This window comes from Carassius gibelio, chromosome B22 (genome assembly GCF_023724105.1).
Source record: "Carassius gibelio isolate Cgi1373 ecotype wild population from Czech Republic chromosome B22, carGib1.2-hapl.c, whole genome shotgun sequence".
Taxonomy (NCBI): Eukaryota; Metazoa; Chordata; class Actinopteri; order Cypriniformes; family Cyprinidae; genus Carassius; species Carassius gibelio.
The window spans coordinates 25,688,031-25,710,458 of NC_068417.1; the positions used below are offsets into that span (position 1 = coordinate 25,688,031).

Genomic DNA, 22,428 nt, shown 5'->3' on the forward strand with positions numbered 1-22,428 from the left:
AGCTCATGTCCTGTATCAGGCTGCTACAACAACAACAACAAAAAACCCTGAAGAGTTTGTAAAAAAACATCTGTGTAAGACATAAAAAAATCAGGAATTAATGTCCGTGCCCTGCGGCCTATGCCTTACTCTGAAGAGAAGAGGAAACAGGCTTGGCGTGCGGATCTGAACTTTAAAAAATCCTCCGGAGAGAGTTTACGTGTTTTGGTTTCATTTCGTCGATAAAAAGCCCACATCCGGATCACGAGCTCTACCTGAGTCACCATCAAGGCAGAAGGAAACAACTGCAGGAAACTGACGGACTTGGTATGTTCATGGGATTCGATTATTTAGACTTGATTTATATATTTTATATTAAACATTTATAAGACATAAGGGCAACGATAGAGCCTGCTTTGCGACGACGTTGCAACGTGGTTTCTGTTACTTTTCGCAGCGCTCTTCAGGATGGACCAATCACAGTCGTTTGTGATTACTGTAAAAGTTTTTAACAAAATTATTTTCCTGCTATTTTTTCAAAAGGCTTACAGTTCCTCGTCGGTTACTAGTATATGAAGTTGAATATATTTAAGAGATTATACTATTTAGTATACACACGTTCCCCCAAAAAAACTTGGATTAAATTTGATTGCAACGCAATGGAGAATTCACATTTGTGAGCCATAGAGCGCCCCTTGGTGGAATATAACTTTTTGTCCCGCAGTTTTGGAAGCGACTTTAATAAAACAAGATGATGATGTTGGTCAGTGTATAGTCGATTTACGATTGACCAGATTATTTTGGAGCGTTGTAGAATTTTGTTTAAGTTTAAAATATGTAAACCACTATACATTACTCTAAAACGTTTGCCACAACTGTAATGGAATTTGGAATTCTGATTCCGAATTCTGATTCTGATTCTGATTCTGATTCCGATTCTTGTTTTGAAATGTAGCAGCAGAGTTTGGTAAATTATGGTACTATGGTAATTGACACTTAAGAGGTATTTAATTAATTATGTGTGTGTGTTTTTCTTTTAATAATTTCAGTTTTTATGTACCAATTTATTTAAACATTTCATCATTTTTTTAATGATTTAATTTTTAGTAATTTGTCTCAATTTAATTGAAATAATCCAGTTATTTTAACCGTTCTCTTTGATTTTACAATTTAATAGACACAAACTATTTCTTTATTTACTGTAATTCAACAGCCTATGAAATAAATTACCATTTTTTGTTGCCTGACCATTATCATAAATAACCAAATCCTAAAATTTACATCTTTCCCTTTACAAAAGTGTACAGTCAGTGTGAGGTCTTCTAAACGACAGTAGCAACTTTACCTATGGTAACTATTGTATTTAGTCTGAAGCTAGTAGTCTCTATGGTAACCATTTACCATAGTAAATATTTGTGTAATTAAATCGCTATGAGGATGCTCTTCTTCACGTAAATGTGTTGATGTGGGCCAGTGCTCAGTGCGCATGCGCGGTTCGGTGACTCGGGTCCATGTGTAGGCAGCGAAGATCTTTATTTGGCGACCGGAGCGGCATCGGGCAGGGCAGATAGACAGAAGGGGATCCCCGGGATAGTTTCACACCAAAAATACTAGGGTAAATAACAACAACTAGACGCGTGGAGTGCCCTCGGAAGACCACTAAGCGTTTCATCTTCTCAGTAAGTTCCTTCAGAGAGCGATTGAGTGATAACCGGACGTTTTCAGAGTGTTTTGACTTTACATTAGCTTCGCTAGCAACTGGACTGTTGAGTTAAACACAGGCTTTACAAACTCAACCACCCGTTTGATCAAATACATCTGACGGATTCCGTCCAACTCTTTCGATACCGATGCAATGCGATGTAACAGTTCACTTTAGAGAAGAAACTTGTCAATTGTGTTCAGTTTGGGGGAAATAAACTAGTCATTTAGCTCGCTTGCTAATTGGGCTTGATGAGTTAGTCAGCATTAGCTAATGTTAGCCGGGTTAGCTAACTAGTTTTGCTTCCTCAGCACTAAACTCACCGGGCTTTAGTTGGTTTGTTGCCACTGAGCTTCACTTAAGCTCAAACTCCTTTTTAAACATAAGAAGTTAGGAAGTGTTGGATTTTATCTTTAGATCATCTGACAGACACTGTGTTTTTTGGTCATTGGATTGGAGTGCATAGAAATGTGAACAGATTCAGGTTTGTGGGTAGTTAAATCGACCCATTTCGTTTTATATTCACCCAAATTCATGGCCACATTTATTTTAACACTTGAACAGTCCAGTGAAATTATTTTTTAAGTGTATAAGGTATGAAAATTGGTTTTATACCTGGTCACAATTGTAATTAGTAGGAGACCACAGAGTTGAAATAGCTTAGTCAGTAAAACCCAAGAAATTTGAAAACTTTGAAGCAAAATTTTACTCCAAGGCATTTTTACTTTCACTTTATATCATTATAGTTAAGAGTCCATTGGAATTTGTGATATTGTAATATAAAGCAATCAGTTACTTCATCAAAATGAGTGTCTGGGTTTCCCACTGGTTACAGTTGTATGTGTTTACATCATGACTTTTATCTTAATAATGTAATAAAAAGTCACTTTAAAGATTATGTGCACCAAATATGACATCATGACGCTTGTGTTTACGTCTTAAAAATGTAAAAACAACACTTTAAAGATTACGTGCACCAATTATGGTGGCGGTATCTCTTATAATGATGATCTGTTTTACATTTTTCCTTTTACGGACCCTTGACACGGACACCATTTTTTCCGAGAGGACAAACTGGTCATGTGATATTTACACCAGCCATGTAAAAGCGTTCATGTGAAACCAAGACTTTCATTTACAGTGAGCCCTATATTTAGATATTTTCATGGGTTTAAAAGGGTTAACGATAAATAGTTATTCTGCATATTGTGGTCAGATGTTCCTGGTGTTACGTTTGTGACTAGTAACATATAAGTCATCAGTTCAGGGGCTGAGACCAAGGGCCGAGTTCAAAGTTCCTGCAGTTGATCTATGTAAGATCAGAATGTGATGTCAAAAGTGGCATGCATTCTATATATATATATATATATATATATATATATATATATATATATATATATATATATATATATATATATAACCTATACACATTCAAAGTGTTTTTTTTTAACCATTATTTGTAGTAAGGATGCATGTAGGCTAATTGATCAAAAGTGACAGTAAAGGCATTTATAATGTTACAATGGATTTCGATTTCAAATGAATGCAATTTAACAAAGAATCCAGAAAAGATTCCCACAAAAAAAAAGCTAAAAAGAAATGGTCCTTGAGCAGCGAATCTGCATATTAGAATGATTTCTGAAGGATCACGCCACACTGAATGATGCAGAAAGTTCACAGTTGCATCCAAAGAAAAAATTGCAGTTAAAATAAAAATTGTTTGACAGTATTACTGTAATTTTGATCAAATGAATGCAGCCTTGAGCATAAACAGCCACTGTTGTATGTAATTGGTGAACTGCAATGAGTAGTAAGTATCTTGTGTCGATTACAAATGCGTAATTGTTTTGTAATTCTGTTCACTTCTGGTTAATATTGCTCTTATGTTTGAACCCACTGAATGTCCACCAACTGCCCCGAGATGAGTTTAGCAGCTGTTGCTTATGAAATGCAAGTTGATTCAATTCTGAGACTTTGGACTTGGTGTAAAAGTGTAACTGACCGTCCACTGTTTGTCAGCTTTGATGATGCATGCTGTCACAATCCTGCCGAAATGCTTGAGCCGTTTCTCATGGTGGAGCAGAGGTGTAGTTCAAGGTTGGTCTGCATGGGTGTGGTGGTGGAGGAGGCTTAAGTTGTTTTGTCTGAAGGATGACTTGAGTGGCTTTTTGTAAATAGATTGGGTGGGACTAACTTGGTGTCACGAGAAACCACCAAGTATAATCATAGTACATAATAAAATACTTACAAATGCTTGGATTTTGGTCCTACAACCAAGAATCTCCCAATATGTCATGTCAGTATGTGCCGGGTGTTGTCGAATCCTGGCGTACCATGTTGAGTGTCTATTAGGCAACCAGCTAAGCCACTTGGCACCTCTCAAGTGAGTCGTAACAGGCATGTCTCTCCGAATCCCACACCACGCCAAGGACAAGCCTGAAGACCAGCTGTGTTCTCCATAAGAGATCTGTTGAACAATAATAGTTTTGTAGCTAAGTATATTTAGCAGGAATGAGGGCTGGACGTCGAGATCTGTTCATCTGCACCTGAGAAACACACCAGAGCTGCTGTATCTGAGATGGTGGCCGCTGGTAAACAGGAAGGACTGGACACTGACACATGGCCACTGCAATCCAGCGAGATCTTTGTACTGTTAAGCGTCCGATGAGGAAAGCCAGGGGAAGAATGCTGGAGACATATAGCTAGGCATGGAAAATGAAGGACACTTTTGTTTTGGCTGTAGACCAAAAGTACATGCCATTGTATTAGAGTCTGAGCATTTCACTTTCAGCTGACTGTTGTTATCAGTAAGGTGTGGTTTTGTGTTGGGGTATCCTGTCAGATAATAAAACGCTTATTGGTAATTGGTTTTACGGGCTTCATAAAAACTGAAATACTTATGAAATGGTAACTAGATCTGAATACATTGATTTGGTTTTGTAGAAATTCATATATATATAATATTATTATTATTATTATTATATGTGTATATATATATATAGATAGATAGATAGATATATATATATATATATATATATATATATATATATATATATATATATATATATATATATATATATATATATATATATATATATATATATATATATATATATATATATATATATATATATAAATAATAATAATAATTATAATAATAATTTTTTTTTTGGGTAGTTTTGGATTTGTAAAATAATATTTAAATGATCTTTTTTCCATGTTTTGTTATTGGGTTAGTGTTATTTGGCATAATGGGAATAATTTAAAATCATTATTTCCTGAAGCTCAATGTCTAAGCTTAATTTTGTTGAATTTTTATCAATGTAAAAAACGGTATTATTACTCTAATTTTAATATAATTTACAATATACCTTTAGATATGCACCGAATGATTGGCCAGGGATCGGCATCGGGCCGATTAGTCTCACTTCTTTCAGATTTTGAGCCGATCTGTTTTTGTTCGATATATATCGGCCGATGATTAATGCACATTCATTATCAGCTTGGATTTGGATCAGCTCCGTGTAGTAGCGGCTGCTCTGTGAAATCACGCACCTTATGGTATTTACAGCTGATTAGAGAACCGGCTTTACTGACGAAATGCTCATTAATCATCGACCGATATATCGTGCACCCCTAGTTTTATTACCAGCTGCACGGGCAATAACGTCGCACATTCTCGCTGTCTTCTCTCCAACGACCGCTTCTCTCTCATAGATCTCATTCACACTGGTTAAATAGGGCTTGTACTGCACATTATTTTAGTCATTCCCACAGGTTTTGTGCTTGCACTAAAAGCACGCGCACCACCACTGATCTATATTCGTGGAGCGCACAAGCCGCAATCAGTCTCAAACAGCTTGAGAGCCACAAATACCAAAATGAGTGGCTAACTGTGCTAAAAGGTCAAATACATACAAAATTATGTCAAATGCCTGACTTGGCGAGTATCCAGTTAAACCAGTCTGTTTTGGAACGTTAAATAGTTGAGAAAGAAAATGTTTGTTGTGTAACAGTATATTGGGTCGGTGGATAAACTCTTAAAGGGACCGCTGTCCAATATCTCTGCTGCTGTCTGTCATGTTAATCAAAGATCAAAAGAGCAAGAAAAATAATAGCTTTAATGGTAAGCATTAATTTGTATAAAACATTTTTCCAATTAACTACAGAAATTAAATTTGATAAATTTACATTTGATTTCTTTAATTTCAGCATTTGTGCTCTTGTTTGCATGTATTGATTTGTTCTAATTGTATAACTGACTTTTTATTACTTTTTTTTATGAAGAAAAAACTTTGCATTAAAGAAAAGTTTTTGTTTTGTTTTTTTGGGGGGGGGAAATCGGAATCGGAAAAAAAATCGGTATCAGCAGATCACACTAATGATGTGATCTGAAGTGCTGCATCCTTAATTTAGTTGACTTAATAGGGAAGTTCACCCAAAAATCATGTAATGTCAAATTTTAATTTACCCTCACGTTGATCTTGTTTTTTTTTCTTCTGTTTAAAACAAAAAAGGATATTTTGAAGAATGTTGGTAACCAAACAGTTAATTGTAACCACTGACTGACTTAGTATGAAAAAAAACATAAAAATATAAAACAAATTATGAACTATCTTAATATTTAAACCATTTTTAAACTAATTCACATGTAAGAGTGCAATTATAGGCTAAATATGAAGAACTGAAGTTTTGCTTGTCAGTTTGTTCATTTAGTTTTATCACAGGCAAGGTAAGTAGTAGTGCCAGTGATACTAGGAAAACTCTCTGTGACTATAAAATAAGGCACAGTCAATTTAAGTTATTGAAGTTTAATGTGTGATCATGATAGGAGGAGAACAATTATTATCTTGTATAACAAACCCCATATTTATGCGTCAGAAATTTTATTTTTCAGCAGTGCATTGAGTTGTGTAGAAACAACTTGTGACAAACCAAGAAGCTAATTCTGTGCTTTTCTAGAGATTCTCCAGCAGTATTTTCCAAAGCTGGACTTCGCTGGCGTGGCAACTTTGGATTTCTCTGTGTGCCGAAGTGACATGAATACACCGTTAAGGTATTCATCCAGGAGCGAAGACTTATGGCTCCTCGCACACCTCGGACACACTGAGGCTTATTTGTTTTTCCTATAGGTGCATTTTGCCCCAGTATAGAAGAAATATCTCTTAACGATTGTGGTCCTAGATATGGCTCGGGTCTGTCTTTCAATGTAAGTCTGGGTCTTATTGTCCGCCTGCAAATAGTAAATCTGATCACTTGGAAAACTTATAGAACACCTCTCTTCAACAAGCCGCATGATTTGTGGTACTGAACAATGATCGCTGCAAATTAATATGCAGTTGCGAAGTACAGAATCATGTCTGACGGAATACACTTCTATATTTGATTAAAATGGCATGCAGAACCACTTGTTTCCCCCATCAGTTCTTGTAGATCTGGCTCTCGGCCCGACAGACCAGAGAGATTAACTGCAGAATCCGGCTGCCATTCAAAATAAGTGCTTCAATCTAAATTAAGTCCTCAGCCGATTAGTCAAGTTTGACAACGGGATTATGAAGGTGAACTGTCTGTATGGATTTGTTCATACATAATGAATTTGTAACAATAGAATACCTCTTATAGAGCTAAGGATGTTTGTATGTGTCTTGTTGCGTAGTTAAATGGTCAGGCATGTGATATTTACAGCTTTTCCAAGAAGGTTTTATTGTGTTTTAGAATGCTAATTAAACCACACAATATAATTAGGCTGGTTTGCATTCATCCAATGAAATCAAAATGAAAACTATTTACTTCATTAGGGCACATTCCTACTCTTGTGATAAACAATTAATCCATGTGAGTTTTTGTTTGTATTTTCTAGTAATATTTAATAAAAATCTGGAAATTTGAGTCCATTCTGAAATTGGATTTCTTCTCTGATGTCAATTTGACAGCTTGGGCGGAGAATCCTTAGCCACTCCCCTCCAACCGTTAGTTTACAGCGAGTGACTTCCGGTTCACACAGACTTTAAAGAGGGATTTCCTGTCTTTTAGCATGTTAATTAAGGCGCGTTTACACGACAATGTTTTCTATTAAAAACGTAAATGCATTTTTGCATTTTGGTGGTTCGTTTACACAACGGTGGTGTTTTGGGTGCCTGAAAATGCAGATTTTTGCGTAAGTTTTTAAAAAAACTGCCTCTATAAACTGCAAAATAAAATATTAGTCAATAATAAAAGTCATGCTTGTGCATATTACATATTAAGTTTTTATTCACACCTTTCTTGTTTGGGTCGATTGAAATGAACTCTGGCTCGATTCCCCCTTTGGTGCGGGTCTTTTTGGCAGGTCTCAATACAGCAATCGTACTCTGGTGTGCACCTTACAACTGAATCGAGACCCAGTTGAAGAGGTGGTCTTGGTTGGTTCTTGTGTTCGCAACATTTGCCAGCCATTGAAAAATTAGTCGTGGTTCGACCTGGATCTCCAAGGAGACATGCTGCCTCATTGACATTTGGGGGTTGGGCAGTGTCTTTGGACGATCGCGCAGTTAGCCTACACTCGCAATAGCCTGCAATCGCTTTCCTATGCACGCAGTTTTTTCTTTATACCTAATCCGTCTTCTGCACTGCCACTGTCATGATGCCATGGTAGACGCAAATAAGAGTATGCTCTTTCCGCCCTAACCATCTTGTAGGACTTCTTCATCTTTGCAAAATCCTTGATACAACATCGTATAGATGACATTGTCTCTTTTGATGTTCAAGTGTCTTCATATTGCGTTTGCAGCTGATTGCAAAAAAGTCAGTAAATAATAACAATTGCACTATGGAAAATTTTCATGATTAGCCTGTTTTCGAACTTCCTGCTTTTCCCTGTTTGAGAATTTCTGTCCAATGAATGGATGACCTTAGCACATGTGTGGTTTTGTTTACAATTTCTGGTTCACTTGCAAAAAGGGCAGCGTGAAAGCGAACTGCACCAAACCAAAAAAAAAATCAACATTGTATTTGGTCCGGACCAAAACAAGTGAACTAGCGGTCTTTCCTGGTGTGAATATACTCTTAGTCTATAGGTATGTGCTCCGACACGTAGTGTTTCTTTACAAAGTAACATCACCAAATAAATAGCTGGCATGCATAATACAGCGTTTTTAGTCTTTTTCGTGAATCTGTGTGAATGGGGATCGTTTTGACAATGTTGTCTCCTTTATGGGAAATATATAAAAAAAAAATGTCATGTATACATTTCCTAATAGTGTCACCCAAAAATGTGAATCTAAAGGTAAGATATTTGCATTAAAATATCCAAAAACCACTAGGCTAGTGGGTAACACTTTAGAATAAGGTTCCATTAGTTAATGTTAGTTAATGTATTAATTAACATGAACAAACAATGAATAATACATTTCTTACTGTATTTATTCATCTTCGTTAATGTTAGTTAATGAAAATACAGTTATTCATTGTTAGTTCATGGTAATTCACAGTGCATTAACTAATGTTAACAAGCACAACTTTTGATTTAAATAATGCATTAGTAAATGTTGAAATTAACATGAACTAAGACTTATAAATGCTGTAGAAGGATTGTTCTTGCTTAGTTCATGTTAATTAATACATTAACTAACATTAACTAATGGAACCTTATTCTAAAGTGTTACCGGCTAGTGTTATATATTTTCTCCAGCTGATCACTAACAATATCTCTGTTTTCAACTACTAGTAAATCATGAGAAAATTCCCATTCTAAACAGTGACACGGGGCAGTGCAGTCACCTGTCAATTACGTTAGTTACCCTTTTTTACTGCCTTTACTGATGTAGAAACCACATGACAACAGTTTCATGGACAAATGCGGAAGTAGCTTCGCATGTTTAACTAGAAAGAGATGCCGATCTCGCTTGTTTTACTCAATAGGTGAGTTGTTTTGATTCGTAACCTTACAGAAAACGTAAGCTATTATAACGAACAACAAGATTAGAATTATGGGGTATACACTACAAAGGTGGGGCATCGATTGTTATTGTTTTGGTAGTGTGCCCTCTCATGGCAGGTCCTATAACCTGTACCTAAACTAAACTAAAGTACAAAACTGTGGAATGGAAGAATAGGAAATTTGCATGACACATTTGCACACAAGCCAATCAGCGAAGAGCTTAAAACATCTGGTTATATCAGAGTGTTATTATTTGTGCGAGCCATGCAAAAAAATCCCACAAATAATGTAGAGCAAGTAACGCGGTGTAGATATTCAGTATGCTTTTGATGTGCACTAACATTCAACACTGTAACATGTATCATGTAACATACGTATTGGCTTGAATGTGTTTGGCTAAAGCAACAGGAGGAATTTAAACATGCAACTTTTTTTTTTGACCAACTTGTGCCAATATGTAAAAAAAAAACAAAAAAAAACCATCTGTTTGCATGGCTATAGCGGTCGAGCTTTAAAAGCGATTTAACCTCAAACGTGACTTCTGAAATGCTGCTAACTAACCCACAATGCTAAAAATAAAATACAAAATACAAGTTGACCTCACAATTCAACAAGTCATAGGTAGTGACCTTCTCTAGTAATTACTGTAAATGAAACACATTTGGTGCTGCCCCAGTGTTGGTTGTTGTTGTTATCTACAAATTTGACTATAACTGATCTGAAGGCCAGTGAAGAGTATAAGTGTGTGCGTCAGTGTACATTTGCACTCTAGTCTGTTTGAGATCACAGTGGGGGATGGGTAGATGCGCGTGCATGCTTGTGTGTGTGTGTGTGTGTGTGTGTGTGGAGAGGGGGTGGCTGCTCGCGACTGTTCTTACAGCACAAGTTATTCTTTGTGCCCACGTGAAAAGCAGTCGGCTGTACTTTCTTTCTGTGTCGTTCTGTTGCTAGGGGGCACTCCAGGTGGATCTTCTGGCAGATACAGGGTTAACGACGTCCATTTTGTTAGGTAACACCCTCGTGGCCTGATCTGTCTGTGGTGTTAAAATGGCAGGGCTTAACCCTTGATATGCAGGACTGGAGCCTGCAGGGGCACCTTTGACTCAACCCTCTTGGCAGCCAAGACATGCTTGTTGTGAGAGATCCAGAGGAACATCTGTAGCATGTTAGACTCCGCAAACTTACCTGGGACTTAGTTTTTTAGTGCTGATCATCTGATTGGTTTCAGAAATGTGTTGGTGAATCAATCAGGAAGTCCTTCTGCGCTGGACAAGCTTGGTTAAAGCGACTCCACTGTCCTTCTCAGGAAGCACTTAGACAGTAGTCCAGTGCAGCATGACCTGTGTCTCAGTTCTCATCTCTGTTTGCGGCGACTTGAGAGTTTTTGGCTAACTTGAGTTATCGATATTACTCATAATTGGAGTTAAGGATTTTTCAAAACCCTTACTACAGTGTTAAACTTTGAATTATAACTCATTCAGCAGAGAGTCATATATTTGTGCTCTTTTTTTTTTTTTAAATATTTTTACTTGGGCCTGTAAGTTACCACTTCACAACGCAGTGCAGTCACTCGCATCATGGTGGTGATTTGGACATGGATAGGCACCAGTAATTAAGGTTTGGCAACACATAGATTTGAATTTTGATTTTATTTTTTTGCAAAGTTTTCAATAAACTTTGAATAAACACATACATTTATTCAATTCAATTTGATATTCAAATAAAAGTAATTCAATAAGGGATTTTCTTGCTCCGTTGACAGTATACCAACATTTTTACTGCTCCCTCCAACAATAAAAAGTCAAACTTTTATATAAAACTTTAGCAAACTTAAATTTATAATTTTATATTATTATTCAAAAATGTAAAAAAAAATTATGTATTTATATATATTTAATATAATTAAATAATAATTTAAAAATTTCAATTAAAATATTTTATAAACACACATTTCCATTACATTTATTTTTAATTGTTTTCTTTTAAATGGAAATTTGAATTTAAATATTTACTTTAAAAAAAAACAATTACAATATTATTTTAATTTATAGTTTTTAAATGATATTTTATATTATATATTTGTTATTCATTCTTGTGTTAATGCATTTTTTTTCTTTCTTTATAAAGATATTTTTTGGTTGAAATATATCACTTTAGACTTTTGTAAAATGTAAAACATTCCCATTTTACACCTAGAATTTTTATTCATTATTTATTTTTTACATTCTAATTTCAAGTACAAAAAAAATTTCCAATAAGAGCATAAATTGGCAAAACATTTGCAACCCATTCTTATTGATGCTATTACAGTTCATTCTTTCCATTTCAATTCTTCAAATCTCATTTGTCGATCTGCTGCATAATTTTTCACAAGTTTAAAAGTGCATAAGCAGATCTTGAAAATCAGATGTTCAAGTTTGCACCCGGTCAAGTGACCATCCCATCTGTCCCGGGCCAGCGGGTCATCCTTATTGCTGAGCAGCTGAACGTACCGATCCAGTTTGGGTTGTATTGCCACCATGCTGTGTTGTTGTACAGCTCTAGCGATGCCTCCTATTGTCTTGCTCGATCTGCGCCCTTAGGGCGGTCATTACATCAGACGACTCTTCTTCATCAGGCCCCGTGAGGATAGTCACCACACTCCCAGCTCGCCGCGGCGTGGCATGAACAGACATGTTTTCCACCCAGCAGAGACAATCCAATACACCATGTTGTGCTGTTAGCACTTAATCGCGTGCAGACGTCACCGAGGTTCGAGTATTTCTGTAGTGGAATTGTTAGTAAACAAACAACTGCGCGACCTCTATGTAGCATGTGGTTTAAATGACATCACAATCTCAAATCTGATTAGCTAAACCCAAACACAGATGTAAATAATCTTCTGAAGTATGTCTGTTGTTATCAAAATATTAATCTTCCTGTTTTGCGTCACACTGTGGTTCGTTTGAAGCTTCGCAATTGATATGAAAGTGTAAAAACAAGTTGATTCTTTTAAAAAGGGATTGGGTTCGTCGTATCAAACCCTGTTGTTGAGGCATGAGTGGTGCACAGATCTGATGCCATCCACTTCCCATGAGGCTTTGCAAGCCACGTGCCTTGCAGACAAGCGTCCATTTCCTAACCAGAACAAGTGGCTTGTGTATGACTAAACTAGTCACTCAGTGTGAAAACCTGGCAGTGCTGTTCTCAGTATGACATTAACTGGTGATGCAACGTTTCTTAGTTGGAGATCATTTGTAAAACTGTGTGTTAAATGTTAAATGTTGTTTATTATCATTTAAGTACAGCTAATGATTTTCTGGATTGTGCAATGGACTCGGCTGAATGCATTTCTGACCGTCAGTATACATTGACAGGTTTGGTGACCTACTTTTAAAAGCCCTGTCCAGTCAGTGCTCCTTTACATTGACAATTATATCTGATCCCACCAAAAAAATGTCCAGAATTTGATGTTAACACTATAATGGTTGAGCCAGCTATTTAGATAACACTATTTAGATGTGAATTGTTCAGATGACTGGGATTTGATTCAAAAGTTAACTGTGAACGATTCGGTTTTATTAGACTAAAGGGATCGTTCAGCTAAAACAGAAAATCCTGTCATAATTTATTCTGTCCTACGAGTCGTTATAAACCTGAATGAGGTTATTTAAATTTTTTCATTTTTTTACTACTTCTGTTGGACACAAAAGAAGATTTTTTTCAAGAATGTTGGCAACCAAACAGTTGCTGGTAGCAATGGACTTCCATAGTATTTAGTTGAACTATTACATTAAGGTTGTACCATTTTGATTCAGTAATTTTATATATACTTTATATTTTTAGGATACTTTCATGCTCAATTTAATGTATCTGAGCAGAAGTCACCAATTAAACAATGAAATCAATTAGGCTGGGTATCAATTCAGACAATTTTGAGTCACAAACTTTCGCTTCGATTCTCAATATAGTTTTATTACAAATGCTATTGATATTCCAAAGAAATGAACAGTAAACATCAGTTTCCAAATGGTGAATTAATAAAAAAAATTTAACAGCCACAGGCCTGTATTTTAAACCTTTTCTTTTTTTTGTATAGGGTCCTTTTTTGAACAATATTAGGGCCCTATAAAATTCAAATTCAAATTAGAAAATTAAACCCTTTTATTTGTTGGCAAACACAGTGCTGCACAACAGAGGTTTACTGATGAAATAAAAAAAGAAAACAAATGTAATTTTTATTCTTTTAAAAAAAAAGATTTATGTATTAACAGTAGTAGCATTGAGTCTTAAGACCGCTAAATAGTAATATATTCTGACGCTTCTTAATGTTAAACTAAACTTTTATTTTGATGGGTTGCCATGAAGAACTTGCAGCTGTGTTGTATTTGATATGACGCTAGTTTTCTCAAATGAAACGGTATAATACTAATGAAGTGACTCTCAGAGCAGCTGGAGATGATATTTGTGTATTCATATCATAGTGAGACCGAAGAAGCTGAAAGCACAGCGAGCGTCATCTGCGTTCGTAAACAAAACAGTGTGCCGCGCCATCCACCACTGAATGCGGAAATCCAGATGCGTTATATCAAATGCTTCTGCATATTTATAGTGTTCCCATAGCATTTCACCCGAGCATTGCGAATCACGCGTACGGCTTTGTTCTTGGTTCTCATCAACAGTATCTCCGCCGTGATAAGTGAATGAATGAATGACTGGCTTTGAAATACATACTTTGAAACCATTTTCACTCAAAGCGTTTGTAAATTACAAAAATAGCATTGAACTAAACCGAACATATTGAAGCTGAAACACAAATAGTATTCACTTGCGAAACCTATTCCAATAATCTATTTACAACTTTGAAAAATGTGATGCTCTTCAGAATCTGTGGTTATATATAAATTAAAAAAAAAGACGAATCTATGTTTCTTCTGTAAAATAAGTTGTGAATGCAGTCTCTAAAAAGCCTTATCTGACGATCCCAAACCCCAAAAGTGGACCAAACTGTTAATCACATGGACCAAAAGACACTGAAACTTCTCTTCAGGATCGAGGTTCTCAAATCCTGCCATTTGCATAAGCTTGTTTGGATCAGCGTGATCATATGCGCTGCTATTGTCTAGTCAGTTGGTTTATTGACTACCTTTTATTGTCGAGACCACTGTGGCGGTTGAGCAACAAAGGGGCGGACACTTCCTCCTCATCTCTGAAAGGCTTGTTTTGGAATGTGTGGCCGCGTTCACTGCCAGTCAGTCCCTCAAGGGGTTAAAAACCTGCTTCAGTTTCTCGGCTGCGTCCACCGACCGGTTCCAACTGGTTTTCTGGGGAAATGCTTGATGTGTTCCATGGAATCTTGGGAAGGGTCATGTGGAGCCCCAGTGATGTCATGGCAGATGAGAGCAGGCCTGGGTGTTGAATCAGCTGTGTTGCTATCAGATGGCTGATATCATATGTAAGACAGGTAGGTCGGCACGTCTCGTGTGTGTGTGTGTGTGTGTGCCTTGATGTATCCAGTGGATCTTCTTCCTGTAAGTGGCTGTTGGGGTTTGCATGCACACAGCCCGGCACAGTTTAAGTTTCTTGATTGTATTTCCTGTTTGTGGACTTTGATCCTGTGGATCGTCTTTTGAGAAGTGCCTCTCTGTGGCTTTAAAAATCTGTCTTTCCTCTACAGGTGCATTCATCATATACTTGTAGTTCTCAGCCAGGGGGTCGTGACCCAAAAAAAAGGGGTTAATGCGAAAAACCATGTCAGATGCGAACTGGTTTCGTTTTATTAAAAGGGAGGAGTATCTTTTGTCATGTGGTTGACGTACGTGTTGGAACAAACTCTACAGTATAGGACTATTGGTGCAATTCATTTTTGGACTGATTGCATGGCATGGCCTCATCCCCAAAAACTATAAAGAGAACTACACACTGGGAAAGAAAGTACTATCCGGGCTATTTTGAGATAAACATGTTTTGGGGCTTTTGTAATGATTTGTGTGTTGAATTATTGGCTGCTGGGAGCCAAAGATGTTTAGAAATTGAACAGTAAAACTATAAAGAGAAGTCTTGAATTGTAAAAAAAAAAAAAAAAAAAATCAATGGCAGCACATCACAACAAATCTTTTTTTTAAAAAGTTGTATTTTAGTAGTATTTTGAAAAATTTTTTTTTTTTTTCTTTTTATATATAATTATTTTACTATTCTAATTTTTTTTTACACATTTTTCTTTGCTGTGGTACAATAAACATCACAATCATTATTTTTAGATAATGTATTTTTTAATAGTGATTTTTTTTCTACATTCACTAATTGTAATAATAATTATTATTATTTAAAAATATTATTATTTTTAACTCTGGCGCAATAAAAAGTTTTATTTTTGATTTTGTTTTTGTTTTTTTATGTCCAAAGTAAAATCTGGGTCCTTGATGTTCTAGAATGTTGTATTGGTGATGGATCAATATATCTGACCGGTTTTAGATAATTTGATATTACTGGTTTCAGATGATCCTGTGTGAACGCCACCCAAAACAAACCTGTTCAGCTTGAATAGTTTCCAAAGTCTATCAATTAGGGCAAATTAAAGCTGGAAAAAGCTCTCAGCCAATCAGATTCGAGAACCAGAAACAGCTGTTGTGTACAAGGCTTTCTGCCTGAATATGTCTGACTCCGTGGTCTTGTTTTACAGGTGAGAAGATGTCAGAAGACGCAGTGCGTCAGACACGCAGTCAAAAGCGGGCTCTGGAGCGGGATGCCCCTGCTTCGGAGGCCGACTTGAAGAGGGTCAAGCTGGAGAGAGGAGAGCTGGGAGCTGTAGATGGACTGAAGACCAGAAGCGAACAGGCCAACAAGGTGGCTAACATCCTGCGGGCCGGGGAGGTGAAGGCCACCATCAAGGTGGAGGTGCAGACCAGCGATGAGCCTGTGGACATGAGCACATCTAAGAGGTAGATCGCAGGCTGAACATAAACGCATGCTTTTTATCCCCAAGCCTCCTTTTAAATGAAATCACTGTTGATCTTCGGTGGTAGTGGCTTGTGAACTGGAGAAATGGCGTGATGTTGGTCCTGCCGGTTCATTTTTAGGTTTGTGTTGAGGACACTTAACCTCCTCTTACTCCGATGAGACTTTGTGATAGTAGCTCTGAATATAAAACATCTGCTACATGCAAAGTCTACAAGGCATCAAGTAGATGAAAAAAGGAGAAGTGCCAGAGCTCACTGTGATGGTGCTTGTGCTTCGCTGGTTTAAAAAAAAAAAAAACTTGAGGCTATGTTTAAATACCATGTGTACGATTCAAGTTGTGCGTAAATTCAATTGTAGTTTTTTATTAACACACAAATAGAATTTATTAAATCGAAGCATGCACACTAACTCTCAGATGAAGTTTAGTGATGCACAGATAAAGGATGAAGTGCATGAGAGATGATGTTTGCAACCACAAAAAATCTACATTTACACCATTTATTAATCTAGATTAATCGTCAACATTCAGATCCATTCAAAAGTTTAGTTTTTATTTTATTCTGTTTGTTTGTGAAAACACTACTGTCAACAAGGCTGCAGATATTTGATCAAAAATGCATTAAGAACAGTGCTACTGTGGAAAATAATTGCAATTTTAAATAACCGTTTTCTATTTAGATATATTTTCAAATATGCTTTATTCTTGTGATGGTAGAGCTGAATATTCAGCATCATTACCCCAGTCTTCAGTGTCACATGATCCTTCAGAAGTCGTTCTAATATTTCGATTTGCATATGCATGGATGGCATATGTGTGATCTAAATATATATAAAAATAGCTTATTTAGTGTTCGTTCATGATGCATGAAACAATGTTATTTTATGCAACTTTAATTTATCAGTATGCGTAGTAATTAACTTGAATGTTAAATTAAGCTGTACTGTAAAATGTTAATATTATCATGATTACACATGAATCTTTATTATTTTCTCTCCGTTTTCCGCTGTTGCCTCAACAGAAGTAGAAAACAAAAACACAAAACTAGATGTCTTGCATCTTTAACATAAAACTTCCCATTGCATTTGTAGTTCGGTTGCTTAAAAAAGTTTCACTTGTTGGTTATTTACCTTGACACTTCGTCTCAGGATGTTTGACTGGATGGTAAACCTATGGCATGATAAACTGAAGGCAGTTCCTGTTTGTTGGTGAATGCATGATTAATGTAAAAGCCGAACAGAAGTGGTGATGAACCGGAGTGGAGCTCATGATAAAGAACAAAGGAGGTGGCCTGGTGCCATGCGGGATGGGGGAGGGGTACAAAGTTGAGTTAAAGATGTCACACTCCACAAACACGACCGTTGTACGCTCAACTTTTCCCAAAGACCACACTCCGATATGTGCTTGCTCAGCATGCCGGTCTCCCCTCGAGTGGCACCCTGCCCTGCTTGAAGAACAGAAGAAGAAAGAAGTCCCAAGTGTTTGCTGTCGCACCTGAACCCTGCCTGACTTTGTGAAACGAGGCCTATGTCACAAACTGGTTTGAGCCGGCCGTTGCCTTGGTTTCCACACTGGCAGGAACAGTTAAAGAAAAGGGAGGGTGTGAGTCATGTGACCAGAGGGAAATTCTTGCACCATGTGATCTTGTTGGTGCTGGCTAATACACAGGAAGTGATATATAAATATATCTATAAAGCCAATTCTGGTTGTGCACGTCATGAGAACCTGCGTTTAGCAGTCATAGCGATTCCTGTAAACCTGGGCTTGTGTTTTTCAGCGGATGCGTTCAATTGGTCGCTTTCCTTTTTAAGGAAAATCAAGTGCTGTCCAGGGATACGTGTTCTTTCTTCCAGCCCATTTACTTGAAAGGGCCGTGCTTTCGGAAGATTTTCCTGACCCTTCTTCCTCCTCATCTTCTGCTGCCTGAAGAAAAGGATAGCATACTTGCTGTCATGCTTTTCAGGCAATGAATGATTGCCTACTTCCAAATGTGCAATTTTTTGTAAACTTGCTCCTCGAGGAAGTCAAAAAGAATTATAAACATTTGGTACAAAGGATCTTCAGCCATGTCTAGGGACCAGAATGACTTGAAGACTTGGGAATAAACTCTTTAGACTGAGAAAACCTTAGCAATGCCCTAACAACATAGAACAAACACTATGCAATGCATGAACAACTGTTTTGAGCAGCCTAGCATCATGTCAGTAAGCGAACACGGGACTTTGCTACTACTTGTGTGATATTACTTCTAGCGTGGGCGATATGACCAAGTCAGTTTATCTCACAGTGCTCTAACAGGGCTCTAGACTCATTCTTCTCACTGGTTGCTCCTCTCCATGTTGCACATAATTTGGCTACAATTGTAATTTTATTTTTGCTCCGACAAAATGATAATCAGTGCGTGGCGATCAACATTTATCATAGTTTATAATTTATAACTTAACCAAAGCTGTAACATTAAACACGCTCTTTTTCATCAGTAGTATTTGTGCAATTTTTTTTTTTCCTTCTCTTGTGAAGGGAGTTCCACTTTTGCCATGTTAGAAGCCGAGCTTTGGATGCTTTCGCGATCTTTTTGATCTGTTTTGCAATGCACCTTTTACTTTTTAAGACTAAAACAAAATATGTATTCATTGTTATTCTTAATTAAAAAGCACAACAATAAAACAGTATGCTACAGTTACAAACTAGCTTACATAACGTTTATTAAAGATTTATTAATAAATGAATTTGAAAGTTCTGTTATAATGCTACTGCTAATGCTAATGCTAATGCGGTCGTCACCTGACTAATAAAACAAACAATATATTTAAGCGTCTTTGGTATTTCCATGGTTTGTACAAAACAAAACAAACGTGAACAAATCGGGGGGTTATGACGTCATTGGCAGGTGACGTAAAGGACCAGGGACGAGACACTATTTAAAATAGCTATTTCTCTGAATTTATACATTCTTCGAAACTTTTGGGATAATGTAAGTACACAAGTCAGCAAAATATAAAATACTTCTACTGATTTTTGGATATTTTAATAAAAAAAAAAATTCCATATTGTGGCTTTAACAAAACAAATAAGATGAGGTATGGCATACACCACTGTATTATATATTACTGTATTATATACCGACTAACAAATTACAGAACGTTTACCAAATACTGAAGAATCAAACAAATAGAAGAGAGCCTCCGTGGCGTAACGTAAGAGAAACTGAGAAAACTAAATATGAGATGTTCGAGAAATGTATGAGAAAACTAAACTGGCTGTCGTTGACAGGACTTGGAAGGTTTTTTTTTTTTAATTGTGCAGCCCTAATGCAAATTATAACATTTAATGACCGCCTAGCACAGCATTGCAATGGAAGCGAGTAACAGTGTAAAAAAAAAAAAAAAAAAAATCTTGACTTATTTGATTATACCAAGTGGTTTCAAAAGACGTTAGAAAACTAAACTGGCTGTCATTGACAGGACTTGGAAGGTATAAAAAAAAAAAAAAATTGATGGACGTCACGTCTCGCACAAATGTGACCAGGTCAAATTTCAATTCACACATTCTCAAATTGTCACAAATTACAATTATAACAAATTTTACAAAATCAAGACCCCTGTTTAAATAGTCTTTATGATATACATTTTTTATACCATATAAATTTCATAATTCTTGTCACCAGTGTCAATATCACAAATACAAATTTAAGCCTAAATAAAATAAAAAAATAGATTTAAGAAAACTAAAGCTAACTGAAGACAAGTAATCAGTCAGTCATTTTCAATAGGAAAAACTGTTACATTCGAACAAATATATATGAAACACTACATTGTATAATCTAATGTATAAAATCACTTTATATTCTTCACTGTATAAATTAAAAAATTACAAAAGTGATTTAGTCAAGAGCAGTGAGAATTTAACATGATCGACAGACAACGGGAATATTAGACTGCTGTCACTTTAAGAGCTGCCAGATCCAATATACTGAGTTAACGAGGATACCTGCAAAGATTGGTATTTTGACGCATACAAATCTGTGTGTTTTAATGTTCAAGGCCTATAAAGCGTTAGAAATGACTCTGTTCAATGCTCCCACACTGTGTACCATCCTAACATTCACGTAAATCTCAGAAACAGCGTGTATATAGTGAAATTACCTCTCTTTCGCTGCTGATTCCATTTCAACAGCGAAAAATAACTTTTTAAACCACAACTTGTGTAAATGATACACATGATTTAAGTTTCTTGAGGCAAGCTTAAATTACCATTTGTAACTTAGTGGGTGGATAAAATGTAAAAACAAAAATTGTATCGTAAGAATTTTAGCCATATCTGTTGACCAAAGTGGCTTCGAACAAAACTCTTTAGACTTAGACCATATTTATCCACTTAGAAAACCCTAGAAACCACCTGGCAATGCCATATAAACAACCTCAAGCAACACATTAACAAGTATTTTGTGTCGACTCTGAAGCTGATTTGCAGTATTGCATTTAGTATGTGACCCTTATCCTATAAGCAGCAGAAGGCCTCTAGCAGATTTCCCAGTAGCCCTCTCTGACACTCCCCTCATGAACCCACCAGCGGCTGGAGTAGGAGCATGAGAGCGGGTGTCTTTGTTGATATGCGAGCGACCTGTTTGCAGTGAAAGTTGAGGACTGAGTACACACAATAGCCTTGCTGCTAGCCGTCCCATCCCCCTCCTCCTCCGTCCCTCAGGAGGGGCCTTAGACCCATCTGGGTACAGCACTACTGTCCTTAAGAGACATCAACGCCACACTGCTTGAGTATTTCTCCTGGATAGGGCTGATTTGTATTTGGAGCTGCTCATGTATCTGATCTGACCATAAAAATGTTGTGTTTATGAGACCTTCTGATACTACTTGTGACAGTTTCTTGAGTAAAAGAGTTTGAAGACAAAATGTCCAATCAGTGGATGGAGAATGACCTCTAGTGGGCAGTGCAAAAAATACAGCATTAGGTGAAGAGCAATAGAGCATTAGAATGTAGTAGAAGCGTGTTTAGTTTTTTTGGTTTTGGTTTTCTTACAGGTAAACTATATACATATATACTATTGTAATGGTTAAACATTTAGTGTTAAATATTTAAATCAGTACAAAACTTTTTTGCATGTTAAAATCAGCATGTCGTGTCCTGTATAGGTCTTGGAAAATTCAGTAAAAATAATGGATTTTTTTTTATTATAAGAAAATATAAAACAATTGTTTATGTATGATCCAGTATTGTAATATAATTATGATTATAATTATAATCATGATATTACATTACAAGTTTTTGCATGAAACCACTTGGTGGTATAATCAAATAAGTAAAGACTTTGTTTTTATTTACACGGTTACTCGCTTCCATTGCAATGGTGTGCTAGGCGGTCATTAAACGTTATCGTTTGCATTAGGGCTGCACAATTAATGAAAATTAAATCCCAATATAGACATAAGTTGTGGTTGTAATGCGTGTCTTTCAGTGAAGCACGGTTCTGTGGTCAGCAGTTAATCTTCATCCGAGGGCCAGAGGGCGCTCTCACGCTGAAAATCCAAATGTGCCCCGAAAGAAGAAATCCAGGAAACCTCTGCAGCTGAATAAACAGAATATTTAACTGCTTTCTTTGATTCATAGTGACTAATAAACACACGACTACGACAATATATGGTCTATTTGAGTTCTTATTTTTTTTTTTCATCATAAAAGTATATCTGTAATTAAATGCTAATCAACAGTCTTTATCACTTCTTAGAATACAGTGAAATATTGTGTGCCTTAATATTAAGAAGCCACATCATCTCACAGAGGGATTTATTTTAAACACTCGGCTGACGTTTTGAAGTTAATTTGGAGTAAAAACATGTTATTAAATGTGGTATTTTCACGTGCTCTCAGATGGAG

At 36.4% G+C, this 22,428-nt stretch overlaps 1 protein-coding gene across 4 annotated transcripts in view; it reads left to right on the plus strand.

Moving 5' to 3' along the window:
* Window positions 1-22,428, plus strand: part of LOC127988006 (transcriptional repressor p66-alpha) — a 31,302-nt gene continuing 8,874 nt past the window's right edge. The window contains exons 1-2 of one of the 4 annotated variants that reach the window (XM_052590496.1): window positions 1-306; window positions 16,261-16,519. In XM_052590496.1, coding sequence (XP_052446456.1) covers window positions 16,269-16,519 — 251 coding nt within the window. In that variant the 5' untranslated portion in view covers window positions 1-306; window positions 16,261-16,268. Of the gene's footprint in view, window positions 307-1,484; window positions 1,659-14,780; window positions 15,043-16,260; window positions 16,520-22,428 lie in introns of those variants that run through there. The other 3 variants (XM_052590495.1, XM_052590497.1, XM_052590494.1) reach the window with 3 other exon arrangements.